The following is a 20,001-nucleotide window of genomic DNA, read 5'->3' as shown; positions in this document are numbered from 1 at the left end:
CCCCCAAGGAAATCTGCTAGGTCCCCAGCAGCCGCCGCTGCCCCCTTGATGTTTTGGTACGCCGTGCGCATGCGCCTCACATTAGCATTACTGCACTGGGCAGACTAAGTTGGATCTCCTCTCTTCAGTGAAACCCTCAATCCCATCAAAAACTAAAGGGATGTGGAGAGTCCGGAAAAAGGGATACTTTGGGATTTGGTCCTTCCCCTTAATAATCGCCGCTGTGTGCGCTCAGAGGTAAGTGTTTCCGGCGTTTCTCATTTTCCTTTCTTACTTTGAAGGGTTCTGTCTGCATACCTCTGTGAGCAAGGATCTGTAGTGAGGATCAGATGCCTAAGATGCTGTGCCGGCTGTCTTATTGATGTTTCTTTATTATCTCTTCTTTCTTTAGTGTCAATGACCCTAGTAATATGTCGCTGGTTAAAGAGACGGTGGATAGACTGCTGAAAGGCTATGACATTCGTCTGAGGCCAGATTTTGGAGGTAATCGGGTTGGCTTGCAAATAAGAAACAGTTCAGCTGTAGCGAAGCTTTTTTTTTTTTTTTTTAGCTTTGATCGCCCTGCCTCTTCCTACTCCTTCATTGTAGGTGCATGTAGTGTACTGAATGTGTCTTTGTGTTTTCGTATTGAGAAACTGATCCGAACTTAAGCCGGTTTGTTACTGTCCAACACTTGGGTGATCTTTCAATGAGACCCTCTTAGCATGTACTTGAATGTGGTGACAACTGTCCTTCCCCTTCTCTGTTATAAAACCTTTGCTTCCTTAAGATACAAACCTCTTAAGTTCAGTTCATGATGTGCCCAGGGAACCGGGCTATCTGAAGACCATCGTGAACATTTTTGAGGAGGAGATGTGCAGGCAATTGGCTGAGAGGTGGCATTAACCCCCTGTGCCCGCCTACTTTGGAAGAGTTATTCTGGCCTTGGTTTAAAGTGATTCATATCTGGATATTATCCAGTCCTCCTTGAAACCTCACAACACCCAAGAGGGCTGAGGGGAAGGGGAGGAAGAGGGGCCAGAGATGTTTCTCTCTGTAACTCTAGATATGTCCATATACCACTCAAATTTTGCTCCAGAGTCTTGTGAACCCCAAAGAGTTAAAATGCTCTCAGAGAAAGAGAGTGGGAAACAATGAGGGGGGTTTCAGTGAAATACATATAAAATCCCTTGGGCTAGGAAGATTTCTGGGCTTTGTGAGTTTTGTGAGTTCGCATGTTAAGACATCTGCATGTGTCGACAAAGCTGTTCTCCCTCGCCCATTGGGACACGTGTGTGCATCTTCAATACAGCATTTCCTAGAGGAGCGCCTGCCAACCTTTTTATAAAGGAGCGCAGAATGAAAGCTTTGAGGGGGGGGGCAGGGGTCTGGAGTGCGAAGGGATTTTAAGCATAGAGTGTCTTGCTGCCAGGGGACAACTCTTGCTGAGAATGAATGAAGTTCTGAGAAATCACGTGTCTGGCCATCTTCCTTTGCAGGTCCGCCGGTGGCGGTGGGAATGAACATTGACATTGCCAGCATCGATATGGTTTCCGAAGTCAATATGGTGAGTACTGTGGCTTGTTGTGTCACTACAGACTTTCGTTTGGGAACAGGAAGGAGGAGAAAGCCAGCCGGTGGGGGCGTGTGTGAATATGTGTGAGGAGTAGGGATTAGGTCGGGGGATTTTACTTTGGAACCCACGGAGCTGGAGGTTAGAATCCGCTCTTTATTATCGCCAACAATTTTCCCATGATTCAACTACTTGGGACTTAGTGTAGAGCGAGTAAAACATGTCACACATTCACGTGCAAAACGCAGCCACACAGAGGAAAACCCCCGCAAAAGCCACATTTCCTTGGGCTCAATGGGAAACTCAGTTTATTAGTGATTTTCTGGATTTGGAATGGGAAGGAGGGAGTGTTTTGGGTAGAAATTTAACAAGAAATTAAAGCCATGCAAATTGAACCATGACAAAGAGGCTGAAAAGATGCCCTAAGGATACTGATGTTCACTTGTTGCTTTCGGAGATCACCTTTTTACAGCAATCGACAACCCTCCCTGCCCCCTCCCCTATTATCTTCCACTTCTTTTAACCTCTCCACCAAAATAAAAGAAAAATTGGCCACCCTGTTTTCAGAAGAATTTCAGACTCTTGTGTCATCTCGGGGCATTTCTGCAACATTACTCATCGCGAATCCTAAGTTTGAACTGTTGATGTACAATGGCACTCATTAGTGGCCACCACCTTGGAGTTGGGGCAAGGGCTAAGAGGAAAACCCTCGGTATTCCCGACTAAGAAACTCTTGTGGGGGGTTTGCTTCATGCAGGAGCTCCCCCTGCTGCCTTTTTTGGGGCACTGCAGACGTGTAAAAAATGACACGTGCCCCAGATACCCTCACTATTCCTGAGGTCTTTCCCCAGTGACTTATTTGTATTTTTTGAAGTTCTTCCCTTTGGAAAAGATCTTCTGGAAAGGCTATATTTGAATGTAAGACTTTCATTCCTGAGAGCACATTTCAGAGTATTGTATTATGACATGGTCTATCTCGAATTTGGGTGGACTATTTAAGAATTATAGAGCATAAGTTTTATGCCAAACACTTCTATGCCATCCATCAGTATTTGAAAAGTAAGACACTTAGTAAATTAACCCAAGAGATCCAAAGCACTACTAGGCTTGAACATGCTGTCAACACTGCTTAAATTTCGGTATTTCCAGAATATGAATAAAGAGGAAGCTCAAATAAGCAGACTTGTCCATATAAGCTGTCCAAACATAAGTAATAAACCTGAGATACCATAAGCTTCTGAAACATCTTCTGATTACTGGAGAGAATGTGCAACTATTTCAATAAGATTGTAATGGTACATATCCACTTACATTCTAGTTGAGGATTTTTCCATCATAAAATATAAATATAGATTAAAGACAATGTTGGATACCTCAGAAGTATAGATTTCACTCAGTATGAAAATCCTCTTGACAGAGTATGTGTATACTTTTTGGAAAACTAATATATGTATATATTCAAATATTCACTTTTATGGGACTTTTGAGTTCTTTCATCTGTTTATATCTTGAATTTTATCATCAAATTAAACATTGTCCTAATGTGGATGCCTCCTCAAGCCCAGGGACTTGAAATTCATCTGTGTTGTTAAAAAGAAAGATACATAGAAATCAGGTGTGTCCTACATATGCTTGAATCAGAAACCTCTGTTTTGTATTTTAATGTATTCTTGCTCTTTTCCTCCTCCCAAATTTTATTTTCTACCTCCTTCTTTAAGTCATCACAGAAATGACATTTTGTGGAATAATTAAGAAAAGTTTAGAACCCAAAGAGATCCTGATGAGATGATTAGAGGCTGATGCCATGACTTAGCTAAGAGCATATTAGAGTAAGAAGAATATTGGTTTCATCTTAAGTTTTGCTAGTTTTTAACTTGTATCCTGAATTTTGGAATTTATCTGAGGTGGGCAAAATGCCAACGCCTGCTGGTCAAAATATAGATCCAGCTAAGGTGAGGTGTCATTTTTTAAAGCTATTTACTGTTGCTGAAAAATCATGGGATGTTGAAAGTGCAAAAATAAATGTCAGGTTGTAAATGGGACAGTATTGCAGCATTAATGATTAGAACAAAGTACAAAGTGTTAAAAGCCCCAGGCCAGATTCTTTTCTTATCCTAATGCTAGCACATGTGGACTTGCATAGACACATTTTTGGCTTATTAAAAAACTAACTTTTTTTTTTTTACCCAGCTAACAATCTTAATAATTTAAAATTTTATGATATATTCTGTTCTGTTTTCTGAAATAAGATGGTTGATTTGAAGCAACAGTAGGAAATTTCACTCTGGTAGCATAGTGGCTAAGACACTTGCCTGCTAACCAGATGGCTGGTGGTTCAAACCCACCAGCCACTCCTCGGAAGGAAGGTTGGGCAATCCTACTTCTGTAGTGATACTGCCTCAGAAACCCAAGGAGGGGTCGCTATGAGTCGGGGCCGACTCGACGGCATATAACAACAACAACAACATATAAAATGAGAAGATGGTGGTGTCCCTGTATATCGGTGTAACAGGAGTTGGATATTTTGATTAGATTGAGTTCTGAAAGAATGTTTGATTAATTATTTACATGAAACCTCAGAATTGATTAACACACAAATGTCATCTTCATTCTCTTTTGTGGACTCCACCCTCTGTCCTCTTATTATAGCAAGTATTTCTTTGAAGAATGGTAGGGATCAGATGGTTTCAGTTGGCATTGACTCATTTGTAATGTAAGGATACAGGCCCATATCAATGTGGTACTCCTGGTACATTTTGGTTTTAGAGAGGCCCTGAACTGAGTCAGGAATACATGCCAGTTCTGCTCCTCCTACTTTTTCATCCTGAAGGAATTCAAAGCCAGATTGGGCCCAATTTCCTCACCTGTTAAAGAGGAGTTGTTGTTTTTAACTGTCTTCGAGTCAACTCATGACTCACAGTGACCACACTCAAAATGGAACAATTGTGCCATCCCCATGATGACTTATAGATAGACCATTGTTAACCACAGGGTTTCATTGGCTGATTTGCAGAGGCAGATTGTCAAGCCTCTCTTCATAGTCCATCTTAGCTGGGAAGCTCTCCTGAAATCTGTTCTGCATCATAGCAGTACACACACAATCTCCACTGATAGAAGAAGAGTGTTGTTGCCTAGTAGTCCCATTCTACCTATCTCAGGTGATTATCAGAATCCATAGGATACATATTAAAATATTAGTGTTCAACAAATGTAACTGAGTGTAGAAGAATGAAAACCAGATTAATACTCAAAAGACTCACTGTCCACCCCAGCTGGTGCCCTCAGTATGCTTGGAAAGGTGGTTTACCTCACAAGGTCTCAATTTCTTTCTATTGAAATGAGAGGGCACATGGAAAAGTGCCTCCAACTCAAAGTTACATGTGTCTCTGGTTTTGCTTATTATAGTAACTCTGCTGGATATAAAGAAGTTCCATGGAAACATGAAAATGCATCATAAATATGAGGGAAATCCAGAATTCTAAAAGGGAGTGCAGTTGTGGGTTCTTACTCAGGACAGTGTTGATGGTATGTAGGGCAGTGTAACTCAGTGACTCTTAGCTCAGTGGAAGATCATTGGAAGAGCATAATCTGGACTCGGATGCTCCTGAGCAGAAAACTTGGCTTTGAGATGAAATATTTTTAGATATCTTGGTTAAATTGGCAGGAATCTTTTTGTTAAGATTCTTTGATGAAAAGTACATTTTAAGATCCAAATTTGGCTCTGAGGATTATGGATTGAAATAGATTTCTCTTGATTTAAAGCAAATTCTTCATCTTGAAACAACACATTTGCCAACCAAAAAGTGAAGCAATATTTCACTTTTGAGGAAAGCGTTCTAGTAAACACATATACAAATTACCTTTTTATGGAATGGCAAAGGGAGAAAAGCACTGCTTCCCCCCACATCCTTTTTAACAGATGTTTTCTTGCATCACCAGCTGCACAGTTGGAAATTCAACTCAATAAATACTTGTTTACTCACTACTATAATGCAGACAGAGCCCTGGTTGTGCAGTGGTTATGTGTTCGGGTAATCTAGGCATTTGTTGGGCCTTAGGAACACAGAAATGAACAACACAGACCTGTTCTCTGGCCTCCTGAAACTTAATATCTAGGTGTTCACTATTCAGGAGCCCTGGTGGTACAGGGGTTAAAGCACTCAGCTGCTAACAAAAGGTCAGTGATTTGAACACATCAGCTGTCCCACAGCAGTAAGATGTGGCAATCTGCTTCCGTAGAGATTTACAGCCTTGGAAACCCTATGGGGCAGTTCTACTCTGTACTCTAGGATTGCTATGAATCAGAATTGATGATGGCAATGGGCTTTCAGTATACTATTATCAAATTCTACCTGGCTACTACTATACTTAGATTAAATTTGATCGTTTCACTAAAACTTTTTCTCAGCAGCCAACTGAGTGCCTCATGGCCTCTGTCTTCCATGGGTTTCTTTGTCATTTGTTGATTTTACCTGATTGATTCTTTTTTTGCCTTAATATTTTTGTGTTTTTCTTAATACTTCTGTGACATAGGAAATACTTCATTTTAACTTACTGCTATCGTTAGTGGTCTTTAAGTTGGGTCCTCAACTCATGGCGAGCCCATGTACAACCTAATGAACTGTTATAACCCATACAGTTTTCATTGACTGATTTTTGGATTGCTGGACCCTTCTTTCTCATTTGGTATTTGGTATTGATTTCAAGTTGCTCTATATGTTACAAACACATACATACACACACAAACACACACACAAATAATATTTCTTCATCATCTTTATAAATTACAGATAGTCAAGATCATAGTATCTCCCCTCACATGGTTTCTATATTCAATGATTGGTTGAATGTTTGACTCATGGTGAATGCCACAAATATTGAGTAAAGAACACATTTTCAAAGCAGTCATTTACTATTATTTACTACACACTATACTAGGTATGTGGAGAAATAAGACATAGAATCATAGCTTTCAACTTCAAGGCATTCACTGTTTTAGTCAATAAATATAAAATGAGTCACAATGGGGAGTCATTAGTGCTTTGGAAGAAGAAATGCATAGGGCATAATAGGAATATAGAATACTTATGTTTTACATTGAAATTATCCACAAGAAAAAGGGGATTAGAGTTCTCTGAATAGATATTCCAAGCAGGAAGAATGGCATATAGGAGTATAAGACACAGGAAAAAGAAATGATGTTAGGGATTTCCAGGAAGTTCAGAATAGCTGGAGTTAGGAATAAGAGTGAGGAGGTGATAAGAGTTGATATTAAAATTACAGGCAGTGACCAAATGATGAAGATCATTTTGTGTCATGGTGAAAAGCTTTACTTTTGTTCTAAAATCTGTACCTATCAAGAAAATGTTGTCAATAGGAGGATAGCATTCACATAGCAGGAAGATGATCCTGAAGTGTGGAGGATAGATTGAAGTGGAGCAAGCAAGACATGGGTTTGGGAAATGAGATGAAAACCCACTGCAAAAATAAGGACTTATGAACTAAGATAGAGATGTAAAGGAGAAGATAGAGGTTTATAAAGGCACTGAAAGGACTTTGTGACTTCTGTATCTCCAATGATTCTATTTATTGATATGGGGAACACAGGAAAGAAGTAGGGGAAAAGATACATGTAAGCAGAAAATGAGTTCAATTTTGAACATGTTAACTTTTCTGTAAACATGGAACCTCTGAGTGGAAATAACAAAAAGGTGACTGGAAAATATTGGGCAATCTACTTTCGTAGTGATACTGCCTTGGAAACCCAAGGAGGGGTCGCTATGAGTCGGGGCCGACTCAACAGCACATAACAACAACAGAGCTGAGTAAGAAGTCATGTCTGGGAAGATGGGCTTGGATGTTGTCAGCAAATAAATAATACTCATAACTCTTTGAATGGATAAAATTATAAAGGGAAAGGGAGGAGATAATAAAAATTGGATATTTTGTGAACATGGTAATTGAAATGATCAAAAACAGAAATGGAGCTCACAAAGATTAATCAGTGGCATCCAGAGATATAGTAGGAACCTGGAAAGTATCTTAGAAGCCAAAACACAAGGCACTTTAAGAGAGTTTTAAAAAGGAAATGGTCAGTGTTTTGGTTACTTAGTGCTGCTCTGACAGGAATATACCACAAATGGGATGGCTTGAACAAACAGGAGTTTATTCTCTTACTGTTTGGAGGCTTTAAGGCAGAGTTCAAAGTACTAGGCTTTAGTGGCTGGATGAAAGTCCCTCTGCCTTGGACTTCAGCTCTGCCTCCTGCTCTTGTCCCACTGAAGCTAGGGCTTTTCTTCACTCAGACAACTGCTGGCTGCTGAGACTGGCAAGCCCAAGGTTAACAAGTAACAAGACACAGTTCTGCTGTTACCAAACCACATGACAGGCCATTAATTCAAGTCCATTGAAAGCCCCAAGGTCGGCAGAGCATGGCAGGCTGCTGAACAATGACAAGGCTGCATGCAGGGTTCAAGTGTGCCGTAAGCTAGAGACCATTCTTCAAGGTTTCTCCTTATATTCAGGAAGCAGACCACATCCTTAATGCAGCTACTCAGCTGCTCACAGTAGATTCCACCATGGAGTTGATTACCAGTCTCATCACGGGGAATACTACATCCAGCTGCCCAGCCACTCAACCAGGCCCAGTCAAGTTAACACACAAACTTAACTACCATAGCCTGCTATGTCAGATGCCACTAAGATCAACTGAAATAAGTTCTGAGACTTGTGTCCTGGATTTAGTAACAAGAATTCATTCATAAAATATAGCAGGGGGACTTTTGTTGTCTGAATACTTTATTTTTGAGAAATTTAGATCTGAAGTGAAATCTGAGAGGGAAATTGCTAAGAGGATCCATACTTTGAAGGGGAAAATTCTTCAGAGCAGACTATGATGAAGATACAAAGTGGAATGTGGGAATGGAGGTAGTAAGACAGGAAGCTAAAGGCTTTCTTGCTTGATTGAATTGATCTTTGTGACATAAGAAATATTCAAATGAACTTTTTGTTAGCTCTCTTTAAGTTGGCCCCTGACTCAAGTCAACCCCTTGTACCACAGTATCTAACCATTGTGATCCATAGGGTTTTTATTGGCTGATTTTCAGATGTAGGCCAATAGGCCATTCTTTCTAGTCTACCTAGAAGCTCCATTCAAACCTGTTCAATATCACAGCAACACACAAGCTTCCACTGACAGATGGTGGCTGTTCATGAGGTGCATTGGCCTCTCATGTAGAAGGTGAACATTCTACCACTGAACTACCACCACACTTCCATTGAGTTTAAACAAAATAACAAAACAAAACAAAACAAAAAATAAACAAACAAAAACAAACAAACCTAATGCTGTTGAGTCAATTCCAACTCATAGTGACCCCCATTGGGTTTCCAAGGCAATAAATTTCTAAGCAAGCAGACTGAATCATCTTTCTTTTGAAGAGCAGCTGGTGGGTTCAAGCCACTGACCTTTTAGTTAGCAACCAAATGCCTGAACCACTACACCACCAGATTCCGTGATATTTGAAAGGTAAATCTAATACATGTCTTAGAAAAGTGATACTCGAGTGGGCCATACTCAAAGAAGTACAGATCAGAGGCTTTGAGAGTCATACATGCATGGAAAGTGTCTTATATTAAACTACCAGGAAGTATTTTATTGAGTAATAACTTTGCAACTAGATTTCCTATGTGGTGTACTTGGCTGCTAATGGAAAGCTTGTAAGTTAAAGTCCACCCAGAGACATCTTGGAAGAAAGATCTGATGATCTACTCCTGAAAAATCATCCATTGAGACTCTATGGAGCAGTATTCTACTCTGACACACGAGGGACCACCATGAGTTAGAGGTGACTTGAAGGCAACTGTGAACTTTGTAACCAGCACTATATCAATTAGGTTGTATTGTAACAGGATATCTCTTTCACAGAGATAAAGGCTCTCTCTATGGTCTAGAATTAATCTTAATTGTGTGAGGAGATATGTGGAAAGTTGATGGAAAGAAGAGTATATCAGATGGTGGGGCAGGAGAGTGTTGTATCCCTCAGGTGGAAAAATCAAAATAAAAGATTGAGAACCACATTTTTGCAGTGTGTTCAGAATTTTATTATGCAATGGAATCATCTGTGTATAGTGCAAATTTACTTTTTGTTACCCATGTATGGAGAATTTGATTCAGTAGGTCTGAGACAAAGTCCCAGAATCTTAACTGTCTACAAATTTCTACATGACTCTGACAGAACCTGTCTAAGGGTCACAGCTTGGGAATACTAATTTTATAGTGAAATTAAAAAAGGAAAAAAAAAAAAAAAACACACTGCCATCAAGTCATAGAGACTCATAGCTACTCCTTCTTGGGTTTCCAAGGCAGTATCGCTATGGAAGTAGATTGTCCATTTCACTAATAAAGGAATGTGACAACAACTGACCTAACTATAGTGATGATATAGGTTTTTGCAAAAATAAGTATCCAAGAGTTGAGGGTGGATAAGATTTTAAAGAAGACCACTTAGTGGAAGAGAGAGATCGAGTTGAGCAAGAAGGAGCATTAGAAATTGGAGTGATGGAAAGTAAGAGGAAGAATAGTCCTGTGTGAGATAGGGGCAGTCTGATGGAAGCCAATGTATGCTAGTAATAATAATATACAGATATACATTTAGAGTGTATACCACTATCTCACTTAATGCTCACAACAATCCTATGAGCTAGGTAGAAGTAGTATCATTCCCTTTTTCAAATATACACAAATATAGGAGCTCAGGTAGCATAGTGCCTAAGGCACTTGACTGCTAAGCAGAAGGCTGGCGGTTCAAACCCACAAGCCACTCCTCAGAAGGAAGGTTGGGCAATCTACTTCCATAGTGATACCACCTGGGAAACCCAAGGAGGGGTTGCTGTGAGTCGGGGCCAACTCGACGGCACATAACAACAACAACACAAAGAATATATAATTTATATTATCCAGCTAATAAGTCAATAGGAGTGGTGGTGTGCATTTACAGGATTAAGTTTAATTATCTAGGGCCTCTAGAGCTCTTCATCAGAGGCATTGAAAGTTCTTGGGTCAATGCTCTGACATGATGAGAAGCCATAGAACCTTTACACAGAATAAAGTAAAAGGAGGTGACATTTAAGGGTAAATAAGGGAAAGTTGAAAAATATTTTCCAGCTCTGATTTTTTAAAAATAATATTTTATTGTATTTTAGGTGAAAGTTTATCTAGCACATTAGGTTGCCATTTAATAATTTCTATATGAATTGTTCCATGACATTGGGTAGAAATTTCATGATTTGTCAGCATTCTCATTATTTCCAATTTGTTCATTCTGTTTCCACTGATCTGCCTTAAGACCCCTCCTTGCCCTCATCTTTGCATTTGAATAAATGTTGATTGCTTGGTCTCATAGAGTCGATTGTTTAAGGAAGCAAATTACTCATGGGTGATACTGTTTATTTTATTCACCAACCAAACCAAACTCACTGCCCTTGAGTCGGCCCCACTCATAGCGACCCCTCCTTGGGTTTCCGAGGCAGTATCACTGTGGAAGTAGGATTGCCCAACCTTCCTTCAGAGGAGTTGCTGGTGGGTTTGAACTGCCAGCCTTCTGGTTAGCAGTCACATACCTTAGGCACCATGCCACCAGAGTTCCCTTTTATGAACCAATCTATTATTTGTCAGAAAGAAGATCTCCAGAAATAGCTTCAGTTCCAAGTTCAAAGTAGATTTTACAGTGATAGTTTGAGGGGTTCCTGTAGTCTCTATTGGTCTAGTAGGTCTGGCCTTTTTTAGGTATTGTAATATTTTTCTACTTTTTCCTTCCATTCTATCTGAGACCTTCTATTGTATGGTCAGTATCTTGACACCATCTAGTTCTTTTGGTCTCAAGTTAGAAGAGGTGTGGTTTGTATATCAGATCTGATTTCTGTTTTGAAAAGTACAGTTTTCAACTTCCACAGTATTTTTATGGACATAGATGATGCAAATAATCCATATATACAAAGTTTGTGAAATAGAGGGAAGGACATGTATCTTACACAATGTTTGGTACTATGAATAAAGGAATAATAACTCCATCAGTTATTTAGTTTTAAGATATACGTAAAACGAAATACTCATATTTTGGTACATTATGATAATAAAACCAAACTTACTGCTGTTGAATCAAGGAGACTTATAGCAACCCCTCCTTGGTTTCTGAGGTGGTATCTCTGCAGAAGTACATTGCCCAGTCTGCCCTCCAAGGAGTGGCTGGTGAGTTTGAACCACCATCAGCCTTCTGGTTAGCAGTCAAATGCCTTAAGCACTATGCCACCAGAGCTCCCATTTGATTTGGCTATTCCATTCTTCTTTAGAAAGATAGCTGTTTAACAAGGTGGTAGTAGCAGTAGTCATAATTGCACATGTACATGTAGAGAAAATGCTATTGAAGCAGCTTTCTGAAATTTATGGCTAATTTTGATGCTTCAAGTATAAGCTTAAACTGAAAGTCTGAGGTATTGAGCATCTTGACATTACTACTCTAAAGATAAATAGTTTAGTGCTAAATTTATGAAAGAATGTCAAATCACAATTTAAAAAAGAAAAAAAAATGTTGGCCTAAAGGCTTACATGCCTTTTTAACTAGATAGATATTGAATAAAATTATAAATTTTTTACCCTGTTATTTTATTTTACTTTTTAATTTAGATAGTGCTATTGATTGCATCTTATTTTGACCCAAGCACTCTGCACAGATAGGAAGATTTGACTATAGATAATTATTGGTGCCTTGGAACTTAGATTTATATAATAATATTAAACCATAAAAAAAGAAAAAAAATTCATTATGCAACGTAAGGTTCATGGAAATGTGCTCTATATAATAATTGCAGCTGATGTTTCTCTTTTAGTAGATTATGAGAATAAGTTTCGTAACTAAGATCCCCATATTTTTATAATTTTTTTAGTGTGTGTTCATATATACACACATTGATATATATATACACATGTAAACAACTCATTCATGTGTGTGTAATATATATACATGGAGACACACATATGTAGACATGAGTATGAATGTTTCTATACTTAGAGTGTGTTACATATGAGTTTATGATTTTTGAACCAAAATATAAAAGATAATTAATAATCGTAAACACACACTCTCATCTTTGTCTATTTCCCAAATAATGGTTACACATTACTGAGCTCTTACCATGTGCTAGGTACCACATGTCAAGATGCATATATTTTAGTTTATTTAACCTCACATCAACTGCATAAGTTAAGGACTCTTATATTATGCTCATTATAGAGCTGAGCGAAGTAAGATTTGGAGTAATTCTCAGCTGAGCTGAGAATTGAACCTTAGTCTACCTGACATGACTAATATATTTATAATTATTTATTTACATACATATTAATATTAATGTACTTGATAAAATATGTGAAAAATAAAAATAAAGATTTGATAAAATATATAAATGTTATAATATTTTTCATCTCATATCTTACCTTAACACTAGTTTAGAGATTTTCATTTCCCATGAAAAGAAGAATATAGTTAGTATAGACTAATGAAAAAAATACATTTGTTCTGAATCTTCTTCTGCTAATGGGAGATATTGAATAGTAGGGCTTGTACTACACACAACTATAAGATGATTGCTGTTATCTATGAATATGGTAACATTTGTTCCTTCCTTGTAACTTCTAAAGCATCTGCATAGAAAGATAAATATTTTAGAGTGTACCTTTCATCCCTCCCAGGATGGAGCATTTGTTTTAAAATAACTATTGAATTGACCTGGCATGGTGATTAAGTGCCAGGCTGCTAACCAAAAGGTGAATTTACCAGCTGCTGTGTGGGACAAAGATGTATCAATCTGCTTCTATAAAGATTCCAGCCTTCAAAACTCTATGTAGGTGATTCTTCTTTGTCCTATAGGGTTGCTATAGTCAATCAGATTGACTCGACGCTTATGGCTTTGGCTTGTTTTTGGTTATATAATTGGACAGTTTTCTTTAAACAAATATACAAAGATTATCTTTAAAAAGTGTTTTTGTGAGAATGCTGTGTTTCCATCAATTGTAGCTTTTCCATGAAATATGTATTTTTACCATTATTTTGAATGAAATAATTTGTGGACATTTTAAAGGATATCATAATAATATAAGCAGAAATGTTAAAGAGTTTTAAATATAAATGAGTAGGTACCAATTATTAGGTTGTAAAATTTAATTACTATTCTGAGTACTTATCCTTGAACTAAACAAGTAAGGTAGTAGAAGCCACATGTTCCAAAAATGCAATATATACACTTTTCTGTAGTTTCATTGAGCTACAAAGCAAGAAACTTTAAGACTGATTTTGTAAATCCACATTTCTGTTTCTTTTGTGAAACGAATATTTGAGTTAATAGACTGAATATCTCCCAAAGTGTTCTCTGGTCAGTTGTATAAACCAGTCCTGTTTCAAGCACTGTTAACCTGGAGCTCTCTTTCCACACTGGTGGGGCTGATCTGCTAGGCTATGTAAATACGCATCTGGTTTATGTGTTGGAAGAATGCTTGTAAGCTTTTACTTGAATTTGAATTACATTAATATGCCTGAGCGGAAGCCATTTTTTCTGACAGAATTCATTAGAGAATGGTGCCTTGGTTATTTAAAAAGTCATAATATTTTAATCGTCTTGCCAAATTTAATGAAAGATCTGTAGAATTACAGACCACAAGAAAAACATTGGGTTTCTATAATTCTTGCACATTTTGGATTCTTTATTTTAGACTTCAGGTCTTTGATGCCAAGTTCTTTATTGTAAGAAACTTGAGTAAAATAGTTTTGCCATAATGGTTTTTAACACTAGAAAGCAATATTTTCTGGTCCTCGTATTACTCTCTGGTTAATTGAGAAGCTCAACTAAGCTAAACTATTGCTTTAATAGAGCAGTTGGTGAAACACCTATCTCTTTAATGGGTCAGCTTTGAGGAGCACGTTTCTTGTTCTCTTACCATTGGTTCTGACCGTCCCAACAAGGTGGAAATTTGTTGTTTGAAGGAACTACCTTTATTGAAATTTCATTACTCAAAGGAGCAAACATTATAAATATATCTTGGTTTTAAATTTTCTGGATTTTGACAAAATAAGTCTTAATTGTTTATACTGTCACTGAGTTCCCCAAGACTTCTTTGTAAAGATTAGTCTTAGAAACCCTATAGGACAATTCTACTCTGTCCTAGTCCTACAGGGTCAGTATGAGTCAGAATCCACTCCCTTTTTGCTGTTGCTATTTTATTGTGTAGTGTAATCATGGCAGGAATAAAACCTGGTTAAATCAAACACTGTTTATGCCACTAGACTTCAAAGAGAGAGAGAAAGAGACAAAGAGAGAAAGGAAGACAGAGACAGATATGGAGGGATGAGATATGTGGGAAGTTCAGTGGGTAAAGCAATATATGGTGGCGGTTTGAGCCCACTAGATGCTCTGCAGGAGAATGATGAGGCAGTCTGCTTCCATAAAGAGTTTTAGCCTTGGAAGCTCTACGAGGTAGTTCTACTCTGTCCTATAGAGTCTCATTGAGTCAGAATCAGCTCAGTAGTAGTGAGTTTGGCTTTTTGTTTTGTTGGTGCTTAGAAGGATCCCTGGTGGTGCAGTGATTAAGCACTGGGCTTCTGCTGCTAACCAAAAAAAAAAGTTGGTAGTTGGAATCCAGCAGCTACTCCATGGGAAAAATATGTGGCAGTATGCTTCTGTAAAGATTAACCCCCCTCAAAAATAAAACTAATCCATTGTCATTAGTGGTTTCTGACTCATAGTGACCCTGTAGAACTAAGACAGAGTAGAACTGCCCCATAGGGTGCCCAAGGCTGTAATCTTTACAGTGTACTTTTGGGGAAACCCATCAGCATCAAATAGATGGAATATAAAGAATAAAAATGTATAATATGCAAAACAGGCAGTCTAAATAATTTATAGATCAGATTAAATCTAATTCCATAGTGATACTGCCTTGGAAGCCCAAGGAGGGGCACTATGAGTCGGGTCTGACTCCACGGCACATAACTAAAACAAACATCATTGTTTCAGCATCATAAGAATTTATGGATAACTTGAGGATCATATTTGTTTTTTTTTCTTGGTGGTTGTTATCCATTTTACAATTCTGGAGAATGAATTCAATTCTTGCTCATACAAAAATATGCCTGAAAAAGGTATGTGCTAAACTTGAGATTTAAGTGCAAAATTAGAGTTTGATTAAAATTTGATGAGACTATTAGAACTGAGAGACTATCAGCCCTTCATGTATTATTAATATTGGAAATTATGAAAAATGGGAGTTACAGAACAATTAATTGAATCACGAGAAACCAGTCCATAGACCAAATAGCATGAGGGAATGCTTTGTTGTTGTTGTTATTATTTGCCGTCGAGTTGGACCCAACTCATGACAACCCCTCCTTGGGTTTCTGAGAGAGTATCACTACTGCAGTAGATTGCCCAACCTTCCTTCCAGGGAGTGTCTGGTGGATTTGAAATGCCATACTTCTGGTTAGCAGTCCTTAGGCACTATGCTACCAGAGCTCCTGAGGGAATGCTGCATGGTTTAAAATCAGAAAAGACATATTTCAGGGTTGTATTCTTTCACCATACTTACTCAATCCTTATGTTGAGCAAATAATCCAAGAATGTTGACTGTGTGAAGAAGAACAAAGTACCAGGATTGGAGAAAGACTCATTAGCAACCTGTAATATGCAAATGGTATAACCTTGCTTGCTGAAAGTGAAGAGGACTTGAAGCACATACTGAGGAAGATCAAAGATTACAGCCTACAGTATGGCATACACCTCAACATAAAGAAAACAAAAATCCCCACAACTAGACCAATAAGCAGCATCACAATAAATGGGGAAAATATTTCATTTTACTTGGATCCATAATCAATGCCCATAGAAGCAACAATGAAGAAATCAGATGGCATATTGCATTGGGCAATTCTGGGGCAAAACACCTCTTTAAAGTGTTAAAGTGCAAAGATGTTACTTCAAAGAGTAATGTGTGCCTGACCTAAGCTGTGGTCTTTTCAATAGCCTCATATGCATGTAAGAGGTAGACAAGGAATAAAGAAAACAACAAAGACTTAGTGCATTTGAATTGTGTTGGTGAAGAATACTGAATGTACAGTAGGCTACCTGAAGAACAAAAAAATATGTCTTGGATAAAGTATAGCTGGAATGCTCCTTAGAAGTGAGAATGGCCAGACTTTGCTTCTTATACTTTGGTCATGTTGTCAGGAGTCAGGAAGGACCAATCCCTGGAGAAGGATATCATGCTTGGTAAACTAGAGGGTCAGGGAAAAAGAGGAACACCCTCAACTAGATAGATTGATAAAGTAGCAGCGACAATGGGCTGAAGCATGGCTTCACACTCTTGAGTGGGCACAAGAACAGGCAGAGTTTTGTTCTGAGTCACCCAGGGTCACTATGAGTAGAAACCAACTTGATGGCACCTAACAACATCAACAACATATATTATTATTAATGATGTGTAATACCTAAATCAGACTACTCAGTAAAATAAGCATTGGTGTGTGTGTGAAATAATAATTATAATATATTTCTAAATCAATCCAAAAGACTTAAATTTAAATATATTTATGTTTCTCAAGATTGAGATAAATGTGAGGCTTAAACAAAATGTTTCTAATTAATTTATTTTCCTAATTTATAACTAGGAGCTCTGGTAGCATAATGCCTAAGGCACTTGACTGCTAACCAGAAGTATGGCAGTTCAAACCAACCAGCCACTCCTTGGAAGAAGGATGGGCAATCTACTTCTGTAGTGATGCTGCCTCAGAAACCCAAGCAGGGATCTCTATGAGTCGGGGCCAACTCGATGGCACACAACAACAACAACAATTTATAACTATGCAACTGAGTTACTAAGAGTTAAGAATAAAATAAGCTAGGTTAATATTTCATTTTTCGTGTTGTTCTTGTGTGCCTTGCAGCTGACTCATCGAGACCCCATGTGATTGAGTAGAACGGCCCCATAAGGTTTCATAGGCTGTGGTCTTTAAGGGAGCAGACTGCCAGTTTTTTTCTCCCATGGAGCAGCTACTGAGTTTAATCATCCAGCAGAGCACTTAACTGTTGTGCCGTAAGGCCTCCTTATATTACATTGTGTTATGTCATGTTATAATATATATATTCACATACTGTATATATCATACAGGTTGCCTTGAGTAAATTCTGACTCATCGTAATCCAATGTGTATCTAAGTAGAGCTATGTTCCATAACGTTTTCAACGGCTGATTTCTTTCAGAAGTAGCTATACATTCCATTAGTCCCTTTTTCCAAGGTACCTCTGGGTACACTAGGAACTCCAAACTTTTGCTTAACAGCCAAGCTCATGAATTGTACCACCCAGAGACACATAGACACACACACACACACACACACATATATAGCATTTTAAAATTATTATCAATTTCTTTTGAAAACAAATAATCCTTGGAGTGAAATATGCCACAGCATTTTTTTGCTAGATTATTTATATAATTATTATGAGGTCAGTATTTTTATTAAAAGTAAGAGACTGGAAAGTGGAAAGCATGAATTGTAGTCCTGGATTTGTCACTGATGATATTTAAAACCTTATATAAATTTCTTAAATACTGACCCACACTTTCTTTTTTTTGGAAATTAATGAAAGATATAAGGTAACTTCCAGATATCTGTTATGCTTTCTTGGTAAGACAGTAAATTTGTCTATCATATAATTGTCTTAACATTGTTATATATATATTTTTTTACCTGAGTTGTTTTGTTGCCTATTCCATCCTTCTAAAAAATTCATTAAATGTGCTAAACTATAATGAAAAGTGAAGATCTCTGTTATTATCCTCACCATGAAAAGCTATTGTTAAAATGACCAATAATCTTTGAAATTTTAGGGGAAATGCGCAAGCATGCATATTAAATAGAATAAGAGCTTCTTCCAGATCTTGTTTTATAATCTAATTTTTGCTGTTAACATTGAGGAACATAAAATTGTTCTGCAACATAATTTTCATTGGTTGAATGGAATCTCATTTTATAGATGCATTATATTTATTGAATCAATTCTCTGTTGACAAACATGATTATTTTCAGGATTTTTATTATTATGAATTAAACTCCATTAAACATTCCTGTATATTTGATGAGTTTGTAAAATTTATTCTGGTGGTAAATTCCTAGGACAGAGATTACTGGAAACCAGAGTATATACATTTTAGATATTATTACTTATTAATAACAGCACAGTTTCCTATAACATTGTGCTAATTTACGCTTACTTCGTATGAGCTTGCCATTCACACACACACAGACAAGTACTGGGTCTCTCTCTCACTGTCTTCTTTCCATCTTTGCTAATTTGATAACTAAAATCGATTATTTTCTTGATTCAGTAAATTTGTTAATGTCAGTTAACTATTTCAAATATTTTTGCATATTTGCTGGCCATTTGTATTTCTTCTCTCTGAAGTGCCTTTTCATGCCATTTACTGATTTATTTCCCCTATTAGAGCATTACTCACTCATTTTGTGGAACTTCTTATAAATTAAGATTATTGACTCTTTTTCATGTACTACTGAAATATTTTCTTGTATAATAACATTGTATGTAAGATATTTTAGTATATAAAATTTTTGTTTTTGGTACTAAAACATGCTCATCTTTTACTTTATGATTTAGGTCTTGGTTTGTAGACTTTGAAAAGTCTTTCTACTCCAAGATTTTCAATAAATTAAATGTTAAAACATTATTTCAATATTTTACAGTATTTTTCACATAAATATCAAACATTTAAAATTTATTCTTGAATCACTTCTGAAACAAGTACATAGATAGAGAAAGTTAGGTAGGTAGACACACAGACAGAGTTGTCAAAATAGTACTTAATGAAATAATTTGTCCTTTCCCTAGTGATTTGAAATGTTGTCTTTATTATGTAGGAAATCCCATGTGTTCCTAACTTTTTACTCTGTAATTTGCTTCATTAATATTCTTTCTCTGTTTTTTTTTTTTTTTTGTGCTAGTACAATGTCTCTCTCTCTCTCTGTCTCTCTGTCTCTCTCTCTCTCTCTCTCTCTATATATATATATTTATACACCACTTAATTAATCTAACTGTATATTGCCCTTAAATATCAGGGTAAATTTCCTCCCACTATTTTTCTGTTTCATTGTTTTTGCCCAGTATAAAATAGTTTTGCTTCTAGACAGTCCTTACATTTTTGTAATTATAGAAAATGCTACAATTAGTTTGGTTGTAATTGCATATAAATTTATTGAGAAATTAGGAATAAAATTTACTTCTCAACAATATTGGTTCATCTTATTGAAGACCATGTTGTTGTTGTTATTTGCTGTCGAGTCGGCCCCGACTCATAGTGACCCCTCCTTGGGTTTCCGAGGCAGTATCAC

General features: G+C 37.2%; 1 protein-coding gene across 1 annotated transcript in view; it reads left to right on the top strand.

The window, feature by feature from the left end:
- Positions 1 to 160: 160 nt before the first annotated feature.
- Positions 161 to 20,001, top strand: part of GABRB2 (gamma-aminobutyric acid type A receptor subunit beta2) — a 367,884-nt gene continuing 348,043 nt past the window's right edge. The window contains exons 1-3 of the mRNA XM_007954249.1: positions 161 to 237; positions 392 to 483; positions 1,479 to 1,546. Of these exons, the coding sequence (XP_007952440.1) occupies positions 161 to 237; positions 392 to 483; positions 1,479 to 1,546 (237 nt within the window). The remainder of the gene's footprint in view (positions 238 to 391; positions 484 to 1,478; positions 1,547 to 20,001) is intronic.

Source organism: Orycteropus afer, unplaced genomic scaffold (genome assembly GCF_000298275.1).
Source record: "Orycteropus afer afer isolate SDZICR_OR568_19922 unplaced genomic scaffold, OryAfe1.0 scaffold00454, whole genome shotgun sequence".
NCBI classification, from domain to species: Eukaryota; Metazoa; Chordata; class Mammalia; order Tubulidentata; family Orycteropodidae; genus Orycteropus; species Orycteropus afer.
The sequence above is the reverse complement of the archived record's forward strand: the minus strand, read 5'-3'. Positions and strand labels throughout refer to the sequence as shown.